At 42.1% G+C, this 21,945-nt stretch overlaps 1 protein-coding gene across 1 annotated transcript; it reads left to right on the top strand.

Moving 5' to 3' along the window:
• Window positions 1-948: 948 nt before the first annotated feature.
• On the top strand, window positions 949-21,622 carry c2cd2l (c2cd2 like). The gene is made up of 15 exons (XM_073479855.1): window positions 949-1,249; window positions 1,512-1,955; window positions 12,673-12,768; window positions 13,016-13,135; window positions 14,368-14,478; window positions 15,076-15,189; window positions 15,317-15,416; window positions 15,504-15,636; window positions 16,546-16,610; window positions 16,879-17,000; window positions 17,495-17,666; window positions 17,773-17,865; window positions 18,195-18,328; window positions 18,885-19,098; window positions 19,612-21,622. The coding sequence occupies exons 2-15, from the start codon at window positions 1,596-1,598 to the stop codon at window positions 19,860-19,862; spliced, it is 2,085 nt and encodes a 694-aa protein (XP_073335956.1). The 5' UTR covers window positions 949-1,249; window positions 1,512-1,595; the 3' UTR covers window positions 19,863-21,622.
• Window positions 21,623-21,945: the final 323 nt, after the last annotated feature.

Raw genomic sequence — 21,945 nt, 5'->3', positions numbered from 1 at the left:
CGGAAGTGACATCTTCTTCTGTGGTGCAGCAGCATGTACAGCTGCAACTGACTCCACTTTCACTTCAGGGCATTTCAAATCCTGGATCAAAAAGGTTATAATTGTAATATAAGAAACTATATAAGAAAAATAAAAACAAACAAATAAAACAAAACACAATTCAATTAGCCTAATAGACTAAGAATTATGTATTCTAAATATTATATTAAATATTTTAATATTGATGATAATATGTAGCCTACTCATTTTGTAAAAATGATATTGAAACTAGATGAGATGAGATGAGATGAGATGATGAGATGAGATATTGAAACTACAGACCATATAGTTTGCTCTACAGATAATCTAACATTTATTATTGTTTTGCAAAACAAAAATGATGAACTCTGTTGTCATGAAATCATCCCCCAGTTTATTTTCTTTCTTGAATAAATTCAGTTGTATTTAAAATCTTTAAAAACAAAATTTGTATGATACATTTTCTAAATTAGAGAACTGAGATAAAACTGTACATCCCCTTGTATGTTGTATCCCCTTGATATTTTTATTTTTTGTAATATTACATCTTTGTTCAGAACTTATCATTAAAAGCACTGAAATCAAATTGTCAAATCCTGTGTTATAATAATCATTATTGTGTAATTAGTGTATATAACTCTGTATTTTCTTACAGGCCTACACATTGAATGTTAATTGTAATTATTTAAGATAAATAAAAAATAAAAACAGGTACTGCAAAAGTTAAATCTAAATCTAAATCGTTAATACAACAGACAATATAAAATTTAAAACATGAGAAATAAATCTGTTTTTACAAAAAAAAAATTATGACGATTTGTTACGTCTTAAATCTTCTGCTTTTATTTTGAAGGCTCCACATTTCACTTCCTCCTCGGCGCTGCGGTCCTCCCCTGCAGCGCCACCTGCAGGTCTCTGCTGTTGTTTGTCAGATCATCATTGCACAGAGAGGTTGCGGAGGCAGCAGGGTCCGACCAGCGCAGATTTGAAACCTCTGGCAGTGTGTGAGGCACCGTGAGCAGCGGAGGGCTGACTGTCCTCGGACGGACGGACGGACGGACGGATGGATGACAGCAGACCGTCGACACGCCGCGTGTGAGGACTCGGAGATGGGACACGCTCGTTTGTTGTTGGCACCGCTGCGCATCGCCACGAAGCCAGCTTCATGTTACCGATGCGTTGCTTTCGATTACCTGCAGCCTGCAGCTCGGAGCGCTTCATAAGTTGAACGGTAGGTTGGTGTGAAGCTACGATTGATTATTTTGGAGTTTGGTGCGTTAACCTGCGCCGCACCGTCCTCTCTGCTAATGCATGATTCATTCTCAGACATCTACGCAACGTTAACGCAGGTTTTTAGTGCGTGAGCTTCTGCTTTATATCAACACAAGTGGTGATTAAAAACAAGAAAATGAAAGTTAATGCGGTCATAGCCAGCTTATTCCTCAGTTATAACTTGAATCGAGATGACTGACGCTGACTGCCGCCACTCACAGGCTGAAGGCAGCTGACCTGCTCTCACTGACAGTCCTGATATTTCCATCCGGACCTGGTGATATGAGAGGCTCCAGGAGACGCTGATGGAGCTCCAGGAGTTGGGCTGGCTGTGTCTGGTGGCTCTCTTCCTCGCCTCCTTGCTCATCGTGCTGGGATGGCTGCTCCAGTACTCGCTGACCCTACTGCGGCTGCGGAGAGCCAGGACGACAGGAGGGGACGACCCAGCCTGGCAGCAGCAGCAGCAGCAGCAGCAGCCCCACCACAGCCTGGCTGGAGGTGTGTGGGGCTTCCTGTTGAAGATCCGCGCAGGCCGGGATGGAGGACGTGCATCTGAGGCCGGGGTTAAAGGCTTGCTGACCTCCCTGTTCTCCTTCAAGTCCTTCAGGGAGCACTGGCAGAGAAGCTGGGTCAAAGCCCTGAATGAGCAGGCGTGCAGACATGGGGTGAGTTGTTAATCTGAGATCTTGTGCAGGAGGAGGTGTAGCTCAAATCATACTGCAAATGAGGAGCTGGATGTGTAGAGGAGCACGCCTAAGGTTACTCCACTAAGCAGAGGCATGAATAGTTAAAGGGCGGATGGAGTTGGTGTGCCCATGTGCGCTGCAAGTGTGTGCGTGGGCATGGAGGTGGAGGTGTGGGAGTTGGAGTGTCTAATCTGTGAGAGGATGGGGGGCAGAGGCTTGCGTAACAGCTCTGAATCAATGCACAGAAGAGCAGGAGAGGCAAGACCAGCCAGCGTAGCCACGGCATGAACACCCACACAACATAAAAATAGTCTGGTGCCCCCCCCTCAAGCCTGCAGGGGGGGAAATGAATGTGTTGGATCACAGTGGGAAGAGAACAGAGGAGTGGTTGTCTCACCTTTTCTCTTCTTGAGTTAACCAAATTGTGTTAACATTCGTTTAGTTAGTGGATGCAGCGGACAGTCGGTAGCCTGGCACGCGTTCAAGGCTCATTGTGAGTTCCTAAAGGTCTGCCTCCTTTTTAATAGTTCCTTTGATCTGTGTGAATCAAAGTGTGCCACACAGTCAGATGTCTCCTATGAGCACTGGAAGAGGAGATGGATCCCTGACTCCCCCCCCCCATGTAGGAACAATGTGTGTGTGTGTGTGTGTGTGTGTGTGTGTGTGTGTGTGTGTTGAATGAGAGATGAGTTGGCGGAGAGTTTAAAGGGGTCAGATCAATCCACGGCGTGAACGTGCACAACAGGCAGCTCTCCATCCTGATTCATAAAGGGTCATCCCCACCATGGCTGATTGAAAGCTCCCTCTCAGATGTTCAACACTTTTGGAGAAATACTCATTCAGGGGTGGTGCAAATAAATCTGTAACTCTGCCAACAAATAGACACAGACAGGAGTGAAATATGACATTAGAATAGCGGTTAATCATTAATCATTAATGTTCAGGGTTATTGTGTTGTGCAGCTCTCCGAATTAACGATTCCAAGCAACTGCGATTTAAAAATGATGTTTTCTGTTTTATCTGTTCATCAGTGGAACATAGGCCGCAGCATAACATCTTAGTTTGATTGTTTTACTCGTGATGCATGTAAAAATAGTTATTATCATAATTACGATTTCAACCATGCAACCCAGCTCCAAAAGTTAAAGGAGCAATTTGTAAAATATTATGAACTAACTTTATAAACAGAATGTGACGAAACAACAGTGTTGACGTTGCAGAGATGTCTACTGAAGTTAGCATGCTAATGAGCTAGAGGCGATGGTTTGTTCGCTATTTAGGCAAATAAGTAAACTAACAGACTCAAAAAATGTTAAGAAAGGAGATTTACACCTACTTTTCTTACTAAAAAGAAAAAGCCATGGCCAGCTGAGCTACTTGCTAACTGCAGCTAATTGCTATACAGCCAAAGATAGCTACATAGCAACGGCAAAGTCGAGCACAGTCTGACTTAATGGATGTAGACTGTTGGTATAAAGTGTCATTGGATGCCTATTTCCCCCTTCCTTCCGCTATCTGCGTGTACCATTGTCAAAATCCCCATTGCTACATGAAACAACAACAACAACAACCTCCAAGCTAGCAGGGCAAGTTGCTCTACAATAACCTGGTTGCTCACAACATGAACCAGCTAGCAGCTTTTACCTTTTCTTCTGCGGGGATTTAGCCATTTTTGGAGATATGTCTGGCTATGTGAGAGTAACTCCAGTGGATTTTACCCTTTGACAGAGCCAGGCTAGCTGTTTCCCTCTGTTTCCAGTCTTCATGCTAAGCTAAGCTAACTGTCTGCCATTCACTGAGTGTCTTATCTTAGTCTCTGCAGGAAAACAAGTAAGCGTATTTCCCCAACTGTCAAACTCTTCCTTTAAAGTTTGACAGTGTTCGTTCTTATTAAGAAGATACCTTCCATAGGAAAGGATAAGTGACAGGCTGAAAACATCACTGTCATGTATAGACTTTAATATATTCTGTATACAGCACTGACTGCTATTATTGGGGAGAACAAACTCACAGAGCTGTGAAGACTGTGGTTGCTTCATGTTCATGTTTCTTAATGTGAATCCTTCACGGTCTGAATTTCTGTACGTATGATCTGTGCATACCGCATGTGTTTTGGTATGCAGCGTTAAGCCCGCTGAGCCTCGATCTGTTTTCATCAAAGTCTTCATAGTTTTTTGTGCAGATAATAAGAGGTCAGAGAACAGAGCGGCGTGATTCCCTTGACCGACTTCTCTTTGATATGTGGTGGTGAATTGGAGTGTGCCAGCTTAGTTATCTTACAATGGCCTAATTAGTTGATCCATTGTGACCTTCGTGGCTCTCAGTTACCGAGAAAAACATTGGAGTGAACCTTGGGTGAACTTTGGAGTTATTTCAGTGGAGTTTCAAGTTAATTTGTATTTTGAAAAGCACAATGCAGAGCGGCTGCTATGGATACGAAACCTCGTACCTTAGTGGTTCTCTTTGGGTTTGATCTGTGATGACTGTGTGACCTTAAGGCGAGTACGAAGCTTCATGCCCAGCAGTGAGAAGGCATGTTTGTTGTAAGATCATTCTCCCGACTGAGTAATTGCGTCAGTGGAGGAGGAGATGGATACGAGCTGTCCGTGTCTGTGTGTCCATGTGGTGTTTAGTTTGTGAACGGAGAGCGTGAGCCAAAGCTTCCCGCACTCACCCATCACAATGAAATATCTGCTAGTCATTGTGTCTGCGTGCGGAGCAATCTGTTATTCCCGATGTGTCTGGGCCGCATGCAAATCACCCGTGAGTTTGTTAATGAAACTTTGGATGTGATCCTGAGATAACAAATCACAGGCATGTTTGTTTTAATAGATATACCTCGAGTACTCTGTCCGGGAGTGATTAAAGACACAGCGTCCTTGTCTTGTAATTTAAAGGGACACTATGTAGTTTTGGAGAAGAAATTCAAACTTGGTCTCCATATTGTCATTTTAATACCAGACAGATGCATCAAAAGCGAAAGGAAGTGTCAGTAACATGTTATCTAGTTCAACATATTTTCTGTCTTTTCCACTCCTCCCTGAAAACCTGACTGGAAAAACCTGCTGTGGCGAGTATTAAGTGACCACAGGCGAGTCACTTCGCCTTCGTTTCCTCTCACATACAGTAAGCACCTGCCACCTGCCAGGCATGTTGCTGTGGAAAACAGACACTAGAGCCACCGTCAAGACTACGTTCCCGAAGACTCACATTCTCCTCTAACCCGCATTTCATTAATTATGTTTCTGCATCAGGCCAAACATGAGCTTCCCTGGAGGAACGCCGGGCGATGGAGATACGGCTTCAGTGTCATCATGTGGGGATTAGCACCAATCCTTTATAGCATTAACCTAAGTACTTCTGTGGCATTTAAGATAGATGCTGACAGAGGTCTTTAAATAATTATGTTGAAATTTATCCAAATAAAGGCGAGTTGAATGAGCCCGCATGGAAAGTTGGAGCAGGATTCAGTACAACCTTTTTCCACTGCAGGGCCCATTATGTTATGCTTTTATAATGTTTATATTATGATGTTTTTCAGGAGCAACTGCAGCCAAACTGTTTTCCCCTTTGCCAAACCTGCCAGTCACGTCTCGTATGTATATAGAACGGAACAGCTTTGATTATCAATTAATTGTTTGAGTAATTTTCCAAGCAAAAATGGCAAAACAGATCAAAAAATTGAAATATGTTCCCTTCTGTCCCTTCTAAAACTAATTGATTAAAAGGCTGGTTTTAGGAAATACTCTTATTTAAATATTAAAGGGGCTCTATGTAAAATTTTCTAGCGATTTACATGTATAAATCACCTTTTGTATTGGCCATATGTGAGTGGATTGTAACGTGACATGAAAAAAATGAGACTTTCTCCGTCTCTCTCAGTTGCCTATACAACTCAGATTTTCCGAGACGGAGTAACACTAGCTAAAGTTAGTTTAGAAATGGAGTCCGCTAACATAAACTAGTGACTTCCAGCACAACACAGAAGTTTCACAGAGCCCCTTTAACCTTGAGCCTGAAACCAATCGGCTTAGCTTAGCATAAATAAATGGAAGCAGGAGGAAACAGCCAGCCTGGCTCTGTCCTTATAGGATGGTCAGTAGGACCATATACTGTGTCCTGTGAGGAGATGTGAATGTGTCAACAGTCAGAGATGCTGGTGATTTGCCGTGTTTACCATCATACTGGTAGTTATAACATTCATATCTCTAAGAAACAGACCATTATAGGCAATATTGTAAATCAATAAGCAGGGAAGTTTCATGGTTGTTTTATTATAACACAACATCATCATAAAATTAAGATCATTTTATCCATATCAAAGATCAATTTGAAGTGTTTTTGGCCTTCGTGGCTTTCCATAGAGTAGGCAACACTCATGTCAGACATCTGACATCTGGGTTAAGGAGTAGGCAGTGAAGAAGGTAGCACTTCACCGTGGATTTCCTGGTTCTTCTCTCATTTACTCAATGTTATCTGTAACATTATATCCACACCAGCAAACAGTACACCCTCGCGACTCGCTCTACCTTGAAATTAGAACGTGTAAGAAGAGCATCATCATAACCTCTTCGATGCTTTTGCTCCCACGAGAACTAAATCATTTCAGAAAGTCTTGCTAGGTTCTCCGTTTGCCAGTTTGCTGCAGCATCTTACTCAGACAGTTGACTCTTAATGAACAAGTGATGTGGGAAAGGAGCCAATGTGACATGCAGACTGCTGGCATTTCCTGTCACATACAGTAAAGGGTTTTTTTTAAGACTCGGTTGCTCTTAAGATCACTGTCAAACACAAAATAATAATTACAGGACATCTGTTTCCGGCATGAATGACACATTAGAGAATGTAGCTGCTCACAGTAATATGTGAGTCGTCACAAGACAAAAAGTGTTGAGCTCCCTAAAGCAGGGCTCTAACTCTGCTTGGTGAAATATAGCAATTTTGATCAGTATTATTATGATGATAAGTGGTTACTGTCTGCACTTTATAATAGCACTCATTTCAAAGAGCCTCGTTCAGCTGCCCTCGTCGATATCCAGTTCACTTCTGCAGACAGTGACATAAGCCAGGAGCCCTCCAATACTGATCTGGGACTCTGAACACTGCTGGCTTACAGCTCATGCTGTCTCACTGATTTTGAGTGTCGTCAGTATGCTGCACCCATGCAGCAGAGGGAGACCCCGAGGGCAGACCTGACCCTGACCCCCGAAGTCCAGCATTCAAAATGACAAGACGAGACTAAAAAAATGCTTCGGGGGGATGAATCCTGACAGGGAGGCTGGGAGTTGTTACATAAATACGACGAACGGCAGCAAATCACACAAGCTGAAGCAACAATGTAGAGACAAGAGACAAGGTGTCAGTGACGGTGACACATTCAGCTCCTTTTTTGAGGATATTTAGTCAAAATATTTTTATTTTCATCTCCGCGGCTTTGTGTCCAATCGGGCTGAGGAGATGACGAGCGCCTCTCTTGAGATACAGATTAGAGGAGACAATTCCAACCTCAGGGTGAAAAGCAGAGTGGTCGAGCGCCGGCCATGTGTTGCAGCTGGGTTCACAATTCTGAAGACATGTCAAGTCCACCTCTAGTCTGATAGTGTTGACTTATGGCTTTGCTTAACCAGGGTTTTGGCCTGAGGCTTCATCACAGCTGCAGCAATGTCAACAGAAGGACATCCTTGTGTGTGACAAGATTTACTTTAAGCCCATAACATTTTATTAATGATAGAAAGACATTAAATGTGCCAGAAGCGTTGGTTTGCTCTGGCGTGAGCCGGTTAAACAGAGAAACTGAAGACACATGAATCTGTTCAACAGCATAAAAGGCACCTCCTGCACCTTTGAACAGTAATCCCATGATGCAGCTCATTTCATGACTCAGTTGTTTATCCAGAGAAAACGTCTGAAGAATTACAGCGGAAGCCCCTGGATATAATCTCGCCTTGGCAGGAGGACTTGATATGGAGCTATTCAGATGTCTCTGGCTGGATTAGTTTGTGGAGGAGGCTTGAAGGACTGGAAGTGGTTGGCTTTCGTCAGACCTGCAGATCATAGCAGCATCGTCAAGACTGTGTTGCGCATCTGCAGCTGACACATGATGCCAAGCCATCGTCGCTGGGTTCAGTGGGTTGAAGAGGGAGACTGATAGAAACATACGAGTGTGCATCTGCAGGGAAGCGAGCTCCCTGTCCATTCAAGAAGTGCAATTGTAAAGAGTCTGGTGATTAGCTGAGGCCACAGTTCACTTCTTCTCTCTCTGACTGCGAGCTGCCGGTAGATGATTAATGCCCTGCGATTATGCTCAAATAGATTTCCTCCTAACAGCCGGGGACGTTAAGCACTCAGCGCTCATTTGCTGTGATTGTGTAAGAAACTAACCTCAGTCACAGCAGTTGATGAAATTCTAATTCACCAGCCTGTTTTAACTTTAACGACCGATAATTTTAAATCGAATTTACAATCTGTGTCTGTGTAGGGAATTAATTCACGAGGCTCAGCAGTGAAAGTGGAGACACAAATGAGGCATTATTGTAATATTACAAAGTACCTGAACTATGAAATGCTACTACTGAAATGCGGAATACACAAGTCTCACAATCTTGTTCCATATTGTTACAGTTTTAATGCCCTATATGTGGCAGATCACATTTAGTAGTTTTAAAAAATGAAACTGAAAATATAAACTGAAATCCACAGATGCACTCAAATGGCTGATGGGATTAGTTTATAGATTTACATCTACAGTGATTCTACAGGCTATGTGCTAACCTTAGCATGCTAACATGCTCCCAATGGCACTGCTCCCTTACTGAAATTTACAAGTAATGTTAACTGTGTTCACCTGTGTTCACCATCGTATGTTAGCATTCCAACATTTGCTTTATGTTAGCAGTGTTAGCATGCTAAAAAAAACACTGCCATCCCTCCAGCCACACCGCTAGCATGGGTGAGAAACCTAATTGCTGTTTTACTTTGGCTTTCCAAGTTATCAAACCAGTATGCTCGTGTGTGTAGGCTAAAATGTTTTCTATTTAAATTCAAATTCCAAAACATGAATACAAGACGCTGTTGTTCCCTAAAAGAAAGAAAATGTTAATCTTGTTCAGCATTCTACTGTAGCATGTTAGCTTGCTAAAATTTGCTTATTTCGTTAGCGTGTTAGCCAGCTAACGCTAAAAATTGCCATCCCTCTAGCCACGCTGTTAGCATAAGTAAGGAAACAGAAGCTAATGTGTTTTACCTCGTCACTCCTCATGTCTGTGAACATAATTTAATTTAAATTTCACAACATGTTTTGTTGTTTAATAAAAGAAAAACAAAGCTATCGAGGTTAAACGCTAACGTCAACATGCTTACATGCTCACAATGTCACTGCTCCCTTGCTGAAATTTGGCAAGTAATGTTTTAACATTAACCATTTTACTTTAGTGTGTTAGCTCGCTTTGCTAGGAACAAATATTTCCATCCTTCCAGCCATTGTTTTACTTTGTCGTACCGAGTTATATCAAACCAGTTTAAATTCATCAATGTGGGCTTTAATGTTTCCCATTTTAATTTAAATTCCAAGACATGAATGTTAGATGTGTCATTATTTTCTTAAAGTAAAATCAATATAACATTAGAAATAGCTTTTTTACACCACAAAGTGTGCACCTTGTTGTAGCCTGAACCTCAGATACTCACTATTAAAGGAAAAGGCAGGAAAGGGTCAAAAAAAGCCACAGGGGGAGTGTATTTCTGGTTGACCCACATGCTTTTCAGAGGCGTTCAGCCAGCCGGACCCAAAGGGGGCGACGCTGACAAACCTGAAGTGACACCATTGATGTCCTCAGGAACTGTCTCTCTCCAGAAATACTCTACACACACACACACACACACACACAGTTGATCAGCGGTGGTTCACAAGGACAAATCCGTGGTTATGCTCCTAGCTTTGCCCTCTCTATGACAAAATGAGCTCTGTAGCCTCTGCCAGGAGGATACACAACACCACAGAGCACCAGATGGCTACCTAAGAAGCCAATGGATGCAAAACGTCTGAGTGAATTCCCCTTGAACAAATAGAAAACCATGAACATACCGATATCCTAGGCTTTACCTTAAATCATTTCAGACCTAAAAACTGGGTGATGGCTGTACCATCCTTGCTAAACCTCCGAGCACGTACGCATCTTGCACTGTATTGAAGCTCCAATCATACGATACTGGGACTATAGGAAGTGACTCTTAAATGATATCAGCACCGCTGGCAGAGTCTAAAAATGTAATGACCCAACCTTCCTTCAGGCATGCGAGGCTTTGACTGACCTATAATGGTAAGCCTTTGATGTTGTGTGTCCTCAAGCAATTTGCAAAAACATTAAGTCGTCTTATGTTTTTTTTTAGGTTGTCACTTTCTATTTGTCATGGATTAGAATGTTTGAGATAAAAGAAAACACAAATCTGCGCTGTAAATGTGCCATAGCTTAAATAAACCGAGGCCTACTCCACATGTCAATTAAAAGCATTTACATGTCTTTAAAAAGGCTAACAAGTGAGTAAAAATCCCGGCAGCTTTTTTCAAAGTTACTGCTTCGAGAGCCTTTTTAAAACGCTATACAACTACCTACTCACTGATATGCATTTTTCAGTATTTAGTGTTACAAACTGAACGCAGGGATGTCACGAGCCAGTGTAATCAGTGTTGGAGTATTTGCTCACAACGTTTTACTGACTCTGATTAGCCTCATTACAAAAAATGCCAGTGGTGTTTGACTGCAGTGACACAAACCTTCAGCAGTGCACATCGATGAGCCACACACAATCAGAAGCTTGTGATTTATGGGTTTATCTAAATCTGAAATGCGTGACGTCGTATTTGTCCTGCACTTTGGATGTAATGAGCGGCTGGGTGACTGAGCAGTTTTAGAGGCTCCAGTCAACCGAAGTAAACACAGACGGTTGTACGCTGTAGTCATGTGACTGCAGAATTGGTCCAGGGAAACTACGTAAGCTTGCAGCATTGCACTTGGCTTCTTGCCCTCCTGGTTGGAACACTGACACACACACACACACACACACACACACACACACACACACACACACACACACACACACCAGAAACTTTGTTATATCATCCTCCCACCTCTGCCCCGCCTCCTCTGTTGTGTTTGATAGAGATTGGACTTGGACCTAGAGGAACATATGCCCTGACAATAGGGGATTTGTTTTCTCTCGCTTGCATCTCCGGAGCCAAGTTAAGCCGTCTATTGAAACAGATCCTCTGGCACACTCATGCTATGATAGTAGGCCACTGGTGTTGTTCTGGTGAATCTTTTCCTACAACCGAGACACTAATTCCTCTTGTTAGGGGTATCTTCCAAGTCCGACACTCATACAGTAAAAGCTGCTGAGCTGTAAGCATGACTAAGCATTGACTGATGCAGCCTCGATAATGGAGGCTGTTATGCGGCCGAGGCGCAGAGTGCTCTGAGCAGGCTGACCGACCGAGAGAGGAAATCCACCACTACTGCATTATAATAGAGGCCCATGTTAACTTGAACATACTCCTTTTCCACCCTTTGGTTAAACATATGTTGTCATTTGTTTGCCAGTATCTTCAGGCGCTATTCATCTGAGTGCACAAATCCACTGAGCTGCCTGGTATTAACCTTCTGTTTGTGGGCAGTAGCATGCTAACAGCCATACACATTTAAGAGAGTCTGTTTATCGGTTCATATTCTGCATCAGTGTGTAAAGTGTCAGTAAAGTGTCACCATGTAGTGGTGAACCTTTATCATTACAAACTAATCACACATTAAAGGGCCCATATTATGCTCAATTTCAGGTGTATAGTTTTATTTTGGACTACTAGAACGGGTTTGTTCAGAAAACACCATCGCTACAGCACTTCCCTTAACCATTCTATGAAGACTTTGCTTTAGTGCCTGTCTCTTTAAGGCCCCCCTCCCGAAAAGCCCAGTGAGCTCTGATTGGTCAGCCCTCACAGGGCTGAGCAGGCACCACCATGTTTCTGCATCAGTCTGTCAGTGTCGTCATAACCTGATCTGATTAGCTGCCCGATCTGAGAAGTGCATGCGCTAATGTGTCCGCCATCTTGGACAGCTAGGTACGGCAACATGACTAGGACAAACCACATGAAGAACAGCAGGCAAACGATGCTGCCTGTAGAAGCATAGCGTATATTTTTCGATATGATATTGTTATTATTGTGTGCTGTGAACAAATTTGACTTCCGTGCATTGGTATTATTGTTCTTACAAATTCTCTGTCGATAAAGCCCCTTAGAGTAGAATTGGATTAAAATAATGCTATGCTATGACAGGCACCCACATGCCACCATCCAAAATAATCATTAGCAAATGTTATATCAGAAAGGATTACTTTGTACGATCGGCATGCGAACAATAAGATCTGTACCATGTTCGAGTGAACGTCCAATCACTGAGCAGAGATCAGTGACGGTGTTCAATGTCTGATACCAAACATGGTAAGAATTAATGGCACGCTAATGGACTAAAGACCCAGAAAAAATATGACTAACTGCTAACCAGCTGCATTACAGGCTACATCACTGCAGTACAGAACCTTTCATGTTATCCCCAAGTGTCTCTCCTCTTTCTCTTATGTAATATTTAGGACATTTGTTGTCCTCCTCTCTCTCTCTCTCTCTCTCTCTCTCTCTCTCTCTCAGAGCTCCATCCAGATCACTTTTGACAGCAGTCTCCAGTTAACTGCTGCCTCTGCAATTGATAGCGTGACCTGCACTGACCAATCGGCACACCGAATGGTAGGTAATCTTTGTTGTTGTCCATGCTCTTTATAGCTGCAACGCATGCAGGGATTAACTTCTGAGGACCACATCTTTCACCCAGTACATTTTAATTGGAGCAAGACATGAAAAGAACAAAACAAAACAAAAATCTGGACCAAATTTCTGTGTCAAATCAAGTGAGATGCTGCTGAAAACGTGGATTTTAACAGGCAAAGCTGATTTTCTCCCATTTCAGTACTGTCAACCTCTTCCTGTTTTACAGGTTCTACATTGTAAATGTTGGGTGGACACAGTGACATTTCCAGTGACGGTCACCCAGCAGTCACACGCTGCTGTTTCCATGGACACCTATCAGATCACTATAGCACCTATGGTGACAAAGGTACAAAAGCACACCTGGGTTTTCTGTCATGAACATCATTTGCATTGTCTGTTCCAAAAATCACATGTGGTCCCTCTGCTGTAGTACATTTCACTAGTCATGACACACAATAGCTTCTGTCTTTAAGAGGATGATTGTGTTGAAGTGATCTACTTCCCTTATCTAGCGTTATGAGAAATCTGTTTTCCTGCCAAATAGTACCAGATGTTTCATAATGTAAAATACAATAAATGGGGCTCCTGACTAATTTTTCACACTGGTTGCACTGGTGCCCAACACTTTTTCATTTAGGTGCACCAGCACATAATTTAGGTGCACCAAATAATTTTAGCTCAATTATTTAAATGTGCAATGTGTGAGAATTGGCCTCCTGTTGAATTCATACTCCAAACAAGTACAGAGTAACGGCTAACTGCTGCTGACTGTAGCTGCCATTAGCTCAGTTAGCTGGTCAGCCAGCAGTCCTATTAGCTTCATCTGTGTAGAGCTCACAGGACCAGGGGAGTGTTGGTGTTGTTTACACCGCTAGCACAGGAGCTATGGACCACTGAGAGGAGGAGGTTTTCAGGCCCGGGGTGGAGGGACCCAGTGGGGAATGCTGGCGGGGAGCAGCACCGGGACCAGGATTAGCAGCATGCAACTAGACTGGGACCAATTACAGCCTCCACGAGAGAGAGGCCAGTTTGACGACAGGGAAAACACCGAGGTGATTTAGGCTACAGCGGCTAAAGTGGCACGAGACAGAACAGGCCAGGATTTGCATGGCTAGCCTGGTTAGCCTGGTTAGCATGCTAACTTCAGTAGATACTGCAACAATACAATAGATGTCTGTAAATAACGTCAAAACTGTTATTTCTTTACATTCTGTTGATAACTTCACTTCATTTTTGAATGTTTTAAGCTGAAATTACATATAGCACATTTAACACATTACGAATAATGATTGTAAACAGGAATAAAGGTGCAAATAAATTTTTTTCTTCATTTAAATTATACTCAACAAGAAATTGTGATAACCTCAACTGTTTAAAAACTAAACTGCTAAATTTGAGGCACACCCGTGCAACCATTGCAAATGTTTAGTTGCACTTTTGGGTGCATGTCCAACCAAAATCGTCACACCTTTGAGCTCTGATTAACAGAATTAAACAATGAATAAAATCTTTCTATATTATAAACTTGTGTAACTGCATGCCTCTATGTCTAAAGTGTTTTCTGTCTGTCTCCGTCAGGTGGTGGTAGGTCTGGAGGAGGTCGAGGACGAGGGCCTGCTGATCTCCTGGACTCTCTCCAAGCATCCATCATTTACTCTGACCGTGTCCCCGTGCAAGCTGCAGAGAAAGGTGAGAACATCTGATATTGATACCATTAATATGATATGTCTGTCTCAGGCAGCCAGCAGAGCCCTCAGACCTGAGAGTGTTTAAAAGTCTCAAACTGAGAGGCTGCATACGCTCCAATAAAGGAAACACACATTATGCAAATTGTTTCTGAGACCGACTTCATAAATCTCAGTGAACAAACAAATGTTTTGCATGTGAGTCACTTTCCAACCCATTAATCTCATCGTGAGTCATGGAGGAAATGCTGTTCCTGAATGTCGTTGCATAAATGTGCATGGCATTTAATGCCTTTTGTCGGAGACGGCAACAAAGTCAATAAATTAAGGAAAAAAACTAATACTGAATGCTGAAGAGAGCTCTCAGGGATGCCCACTCAATTTGATAGTCATGGCAAATCTAAGTATGAAATATTGGGATTGCTTCCATCCCCCAAAGGTGCAATGCTTTTTGAACGAACTAAAAGGCTTTTAGATTAAAGCAGCAGTAAACAATTATGTTGTATTTGTTCCGCTTGGACTGAGATTTTAGTCTGAGTCAATAATTCAGTTTGCTACAATAAATATTGGTTTATAATCATTTGCTTCTTTTTCTGCCCAGGGCACTGAGGGTGTGGCGGACCTGGACATGATTAAGGGACTGATAGAGGACACTCTGTTCAGCACTCAGCCAGCCATGGTCCTCAATCTCAAGGCTTGTGCGTCCAGTCCTTTGGTGAGACATAACCAGTGTTTTTCTCTACCTCTGCAGCAATAAGACAAACAAAAAGGATCTGTTTTCTGAAATAAATACATTTCTATGATGTACGATAGATCCTGACCGTTTTTCTGCACACTCCCAGGTCCCCATGGATCATCTATCGGTGGGATTAAACTCTGTCCCCCAGAGTGTCTTGGTGAGACGACTCCTGCTCCGGCAGCTCAGGGCGACCTTAAGTAAAGGTCAGATATTTTCCCTCAGCGCTGGATCATTTCCGTCCTGCTTCCTGCTGATAGCTGAAGCCTTGCTGTGTCGCTGTGTGTTTGCAGGTCAGTGGTCTAGGTCAGGGGAGCTGTGCTGTGTCCTGAGCCTGGACCAACCCTCCACAGAGAGGACAACCCGCTTCCTGTCTGTGCCCAGCAATGCCAACGCCCCACTGGAATGGAGTGAAGAAATGACTCTGTAAGATGGCATCTGGAGTGTTGAAACTGTTCATGTGTCCTGTTTGTGTACATCTGTGCCAACATAAAAGGCCCTGAAGATGTAGTTTCTCAATCAGTTTCAGGTGCTCATTTCCGCCAAGAGATTTAGAGTCTATATTAATTTCTGGTTACATTATTTTACTTACAAAAGTCACATTTTGTCATACGTCATCAGACTGATTTGCCTAATCTTCGTGGGTTGCATACAGCAATGGGCTGAAAGAACCATTTAGTACTTTCAAAAGTAGTTCCTGGTATTAAAAGTCCAGATACATGAGGTGGAAACATGGCTTAAGTTAGTAAAAGTGATTGATGTGGGTGATGTCATAACTTCTGTCCACTAATCAGGATTTAGCAACATTTGAATCGGAATCTGATGACTGTTGGTGGGTTGTTAATCTTATTAGACCACAACCGCACAGTCATGATTAAACAGAGGAGCTGTCAAACTGAATAAATAATATCAAACATTTTTTTTACTTTATTTCCTCTATCGTCCTTAATATTAATGTTTCACGGGCTTTAAAGGAAAATACAGCTTAAGGAGGAAGTCATATCACTCCATAATTAAAATATATATATATACATCTGTATTTAAGGATAAGTTCACCAAAAAATGAACCCCAATGTCGATAAAAAAGTTTGTAGTCCACAAAACATTTCTGGAGCTTCACAGCAAATAATTCACAGTAAATAATAGGATCTCTAATATAGGAGAATACTGCAAAACTGTGAAGCTCCAGAAATGTTTTTTTATCTGCGCATGGGGTGAGCAGATAAAGACTGAATTATCATTTATGGGTGAAATGTTCCTTTAAAAAAATGGATGTAATTTTGCATGCAGTGGTTAAACTTTGCGTGTAACATGGTTGTTTCCTGTGTGTTGAAGGGATCTGGGCCTAGAAACCAAGGAGCTGAAAGTGAGGCTTCTGGAGCGGAACGGCAAAAGGGAACGTAAGGCTTATCTCGATAGCAATTTACTATTGGCTGCTGTTCAGAAACCTGATCAGCAGGAATGTTTCAACTGCTTAAGCAAAATCATCTCTGTCTAAAATGCACTGTTGGCAGGCTCACTGGACTCGTCTTTGTTAGCATATTTGGGATGTATAACATGTCAGGAGGAGATGCTCCTTTTATAGCCTCAGAACCACATGTAAGAAGCAGCTTTCATGCTGTTTGTACAGATATGTGAAGATTTTCTTTTTGTTTTACATCTGGATAGAATTCCTGCCGGGCCATGCCTCCATCACCTTGGACCCCCGGTGCAAAGTTCCTACTGGACAGCACATACTGTCAATAGGGCCCGGACACGGCTTGGCACCAAACGCTACAGTCACAGCGGAGGTGAGCAACGAGATGCAGTATATTTTGTAAAATTACGAAGAAAAAATCTTCTAAAACCATTGTCATGCTTTGAATGTGCAGTTACATCACAGTTTCTTATCTAACATCAAGCAAGCTGGAGTGAAACAAAGATTCACTACAAAGGGAGGAGTGTTGAGTAACCGCTGATACAGAGTACACTGTCTGTGCTTGTTTTCAGCAAACTTGCCTTTATTCCTTTTTGCCCTCGACATATTTCTTCAAAGCGTAAACATCTGTATCTCTGCAGGCTAACATTTTATATTGATTCACTCCCCGTTGTCGTGTAACTCTCCTGCAACCTCTTAGACCGTCTCTGATTAGTCATCTGAAATTGTCCCTGCTGGTCCAGATGTCAGTTTAAATAAAGTGCCTTCCTCTTTATTAAAATGCACTCCTTCTAATGAAGTGTCCATCCCCTCCACGCATTTGCTAAATGAAAAGTTCAGTTGTTGTGTTTTTTCTGACTCCTCCAGCTGCTGTATGTGGAAACAGAGGAGCCTCGAAGCGCCCACAATGCTCTGCCACTACGCTCCTCGCTCACCCCCACCAAGAAGGTCGACGTGGACCGAACCATCATGCCAGACGGAACCATCGTCACCACTGTCACGACCGTCCAGTCTCGACTCAAACTGGACCGCAGTCCAGGTAAATTTACAGAACAAAGTATCAGTGTGTGCCAGGTCAGGCTTGAACCAAGATATGAAGAAATGCTGTGATAATATTAACAGTAACATGTTGTGACGCCTTTCAGGTGATTCACCTTTGCGTTCGCCATCCAAAGTGGAGGTGACTGAGAAGAAACCCACCATCCTGTCAGATGGCAGAGGCAGCCCCAACTCCAGCAGTGAGTTCTCGGCTGAAAGGCCAGACGTTGTTTTACATAACAGATGCAAAGTAGGATAAGCAGCAAGCTGAAGTGTAACTCGAGATGAGAGGAATGCACTTTTCAGTACACATCATGCACTCCGTGCGCAGGTACTCCTGTTCAAAAACCTCAACAGAGTTTTGTAACAGGTTTACACAGCGATACGACTTATACAAAGAACAGAAAAGATCTGAAAAACCTCGGCAATGTTTGACAGATGTAATTAGATATAAATTATTTCTCTTAGACATTTTAATATGTTTCTATAGTATAGTTCTGAGCTACATATTTGTGTTTTTGTTGCTCAGAGAGCAGCCGCCTCTCTAATGGCCTGGATCCTGTTGCAGAGACGGCCATCCGGCAGCTAACGGAGTCCGCCGCCAAAGTGGCTCGGAAGACTCCAACAAAGAGGAGCACACTGATCATCTCGGGCGTGTCAAAGGTCAGAGAACGAAAACTGTGTCCAATGTAGTGGTTTGTTGAATTCATGCCTTCACTGGTAGAAAAAAGCAGAGGTAGTGAACCAATTGTTTGCCAGTAAATTGTATTTTTAAGTGCTTTTGTTCAGATTTGAAACCTGCATTTTCACTATGTGTGCACTCATCAGTGGGATGTGAGGCACCTGCACAGCTATTTGTGCAAATGAAAAAGATATTTCAACTTTTTTTATGATGATTTGCATACGTGAACCTAATCTACTTTTAAGGAATCTAAAGTACAATGTAGTGGAACCAGACCAAATGACTGTGATCTAAATTTAGTCACAGCCATCTTCTGACCTGATTTTGGCCTAAAAGCCTTTAGAAATGTGTTCAGTGTAGGAGGCTGCACCTGAAACCTGACACGAAAGTCACAGGCATGAGCAGCTACCAAGTTGAAAGTGTGAAATACAGAAAAGTGATTCTAATAAGCACTTACACACTTTGATTTTTCTCCGTGTCCAATATAACCCCTTAATTAATTGGACATAATTTGATTTGATATCTATAACTCATCAGGTTCCGCTCTCAGAAGATGACTGTGCGCTATCGAGCGGCTATGCTGCAGCCATGGACGCAGCCATGCATGGCAACCATTACAGCACGGGGCATCACCAGGACCCAGATGAGACCACACCCTCGGACGTGTCTGAGCGTCCGTCTGTGGATGATGTGGAATCGGATACTGGTTCAACTGGTGCCTTGGAAACACGCAGCCTCAAGGACCATAAAGGTAAGGCAGAGGTCGTAGTCTTAGTCAACGTCTTAAACTTATTATAAACACAAAATTCAACTTTTCAAATATTGTTTTTTGCAAATTGTTTGATTGTGAATCATTGATGGATACATTAAAGCATGTAAAATAAGTTTAAATTCACAATTTCATAACTTTCATAACAACTGCTATTAATTTAAACAGTAAACGTTTCACATGGTAGCAAATCTTTTGTAGCCTTACATAACATCACAACTTCAATAGAGCAATGACTAATATCCAGGCAATATAACATGACTGACTCTGAAGTGCTGCTACTGCCACCTGGAGGCCGTGCGGCAGCGCACATCCAAAGGTCTAGAGTGGTTTGAATGAATCAGGGCTAAATTCAGTTTGCATATCAGTTTGATAAGAGAGCAATCTCCTGAAACCACTGAATCAATTCAAAAAACTGGTGTTTGGTTGAGAGCTTTTCAACTTGGACATAATTGCCGCCGAAATACGCTGATGTATTCTGTCTGCTTCCTCTAGTGAGCTTTCTACAGAGCGGGTCGAAGCTATTGTTCCGCAGAAGACATCGAGAGAAGGAGCCCTGCCTCAGCCAATCCCACGAAGACATCTCCAACATGGGCAATAACTTTGCTGCGGTAGCGACCAGCAGCCGCAAGAAGTCTGGCAGCTTCTCCCGACGTCTCATCAAGCGCTTCTCTTTCCGCTCGTCAGGCAAATCAAAAGGCAAAGCCCCCGCTACCAACGGAGGAGCGAGCTCACTGGATAACTGATTATTACTGTCAGGGTAGGACATTGGCTCATTCTGACTTTAAGAGGATTGTTCTATGGATTCTGATATTACTAAACCTTGTAAGAGTCCAGTGTTTGACAGGCTGAACACCCCAGGAGGGTTGTCACCTGTACATCTTGAAAGGACCTCTGAGAGGGTTTTTCCTCTGGAAAGAAATTATTGCACCTTCAGGACACACTTCATGTTTAAATCACATCAATGAAGTGAAAATGTGATCATGAAATCTTTTTCTTTGGAGGGAATCTGCTGCTCAGCGAGGTTACAATGAAATGTCTTGTGCCCTGTTTGAACACACACAAGAGCGTACCCGCTGGTGTAAATGCTCTCAAACTATTTAATGATATAAGATGCCAGTAAGATGCTATTGGTTTGCACTTTGGACTTTGTTTTTTTAATTCTTGGGTTGTATAAAGGTAATTTATTATTATGTGGTTCTCATGAAACAAGTGCTATTTATTTTACCCCCAACAAAAAAACTATTCATCATGGTTGCATTACACTGTAAAATAGAGACATTGCTGTGTGTTTTCCCATGAAAATGTAATTTTAAGAACATAGTTTAAGCGAGTTGACGAATTCAGTCGTAATCCAGCTGTAATGTCCATTCATTATTGCTTCTACATTGGTTTTAGAATGTTGTTCAATGTTGTATCTCCTGTAAGACGCAAAAAAGATAATATATTTATTGTACATTTTATTTTATAATGGTACTTTCTGTGGAATGATGCATTTACAGTTTACTTTTGGGATTTTTACCAGCCAGGATCTCTAGCAGACACTACAAGCCAGGCAGTGATTCTAATTGTTTTTAATATCTGACCTTTTTCTGTCAGTTACAGAAAAAAAAGTCATTTCCTGCTTTCCTCTTGGCTGCTGTTGGCTCAATTTAAGTCAAACGTGCATTTAAACACATTATAGAGACTAAGTTGACACTCATGGACTTTTCATTATTGCAATAACTGATATTACTGTGCAGCAAGATTTCATTTTGTGTGAAATGCCTCACATGGGTTGCAGTAAACTCTGACATGTGATCAGCTCATAATCACAAACTTAACATAGCAAAAAATATCCTGTATGAACCATTAGGAGCATTATCATACTCTATTTCTTTTTAAATAAATGTAAGTCTCACATGAGTGTCAATACCGCAGCAATCCTGCAGTCTGGTTTTAAAAAAAATGGAACTTGGAGGGAGTGTTCAGAGGTGTTTTGCTGAGTGATCGTGAGCAACAGGACGACGAGGCGATGGATTAAGAGGACACACTCAGGGCTAGGAGTAAAACTGCTACTAGCAATTAGAAATATGAGGAAACCTGCTGCATCCTTCAAAGCAAAAACAGCACCCATATGTAAAAATGTACATACATTTTTGGACATTTCTGTTTTGTCAGAGAGAAAAACGAAATATCTTTGAACTGACTGCATTAATTATGGGACTTCATAAAAACCAAACTAAATGATTAAGATTAAAATGTCAGGTTTATTTGCAAGGCTAATAAAGGGATCACAGAGCTGGAGACACTGCTTCCAAAACGACTCTGGACAAATGTGCTTTATAAAACTAAACCAAGTCAAAATGCTGAAGAAATGAACAAAGCCACTTTGTCGAAGGCACATTGTGAATCTACATGGCTGGAATGTGAAACAGAAAGCGGCTGCAAAATTGAAGATATGTATGATTTCTGCTATATTTGAAACGTTTAAATTTATTGCAAATAAATTATTTTTGAAACATCACTTAAAGTCTGTTCTTGACCCTGTTACTTATTATAGTTTTCTATCTGATGCCAACTATAGTCAGGAGATATACAAAATGTTACAATGATCTCACAATGATTTAACCAGACCTGTTTTAACTGATATCACCATCAATATTAATAAATCCTGCATTTAATTTGCTTTACTTTTACTTTTTTCTTGGTTAAAGCGCCAAAAACTTGAAGCCGGAGGGAAGACACGCGATTGGTCGTCTGTATCCGCCCCTTTTAGTTATTACCCACTCACAAAGAGCACGGAAGACAACAGCCAATCACCTTGGTTTCTTCTATAGAGCCGATCAC

Source organism: Pagrus major, chromosome 13 (genome assembly GCF_040436345.1).
Source record: "Pagrus major chromosome 13, Pma_NU_1.0".
NCBI lineage: Eukaryota > Metazoa > Chordata > Actinopteri > Spariformes > Sparidae > Pagrus > Pagrus major.
This window is presented reverse-complemented; position numbering and strand designations above follow the sequence as displayed.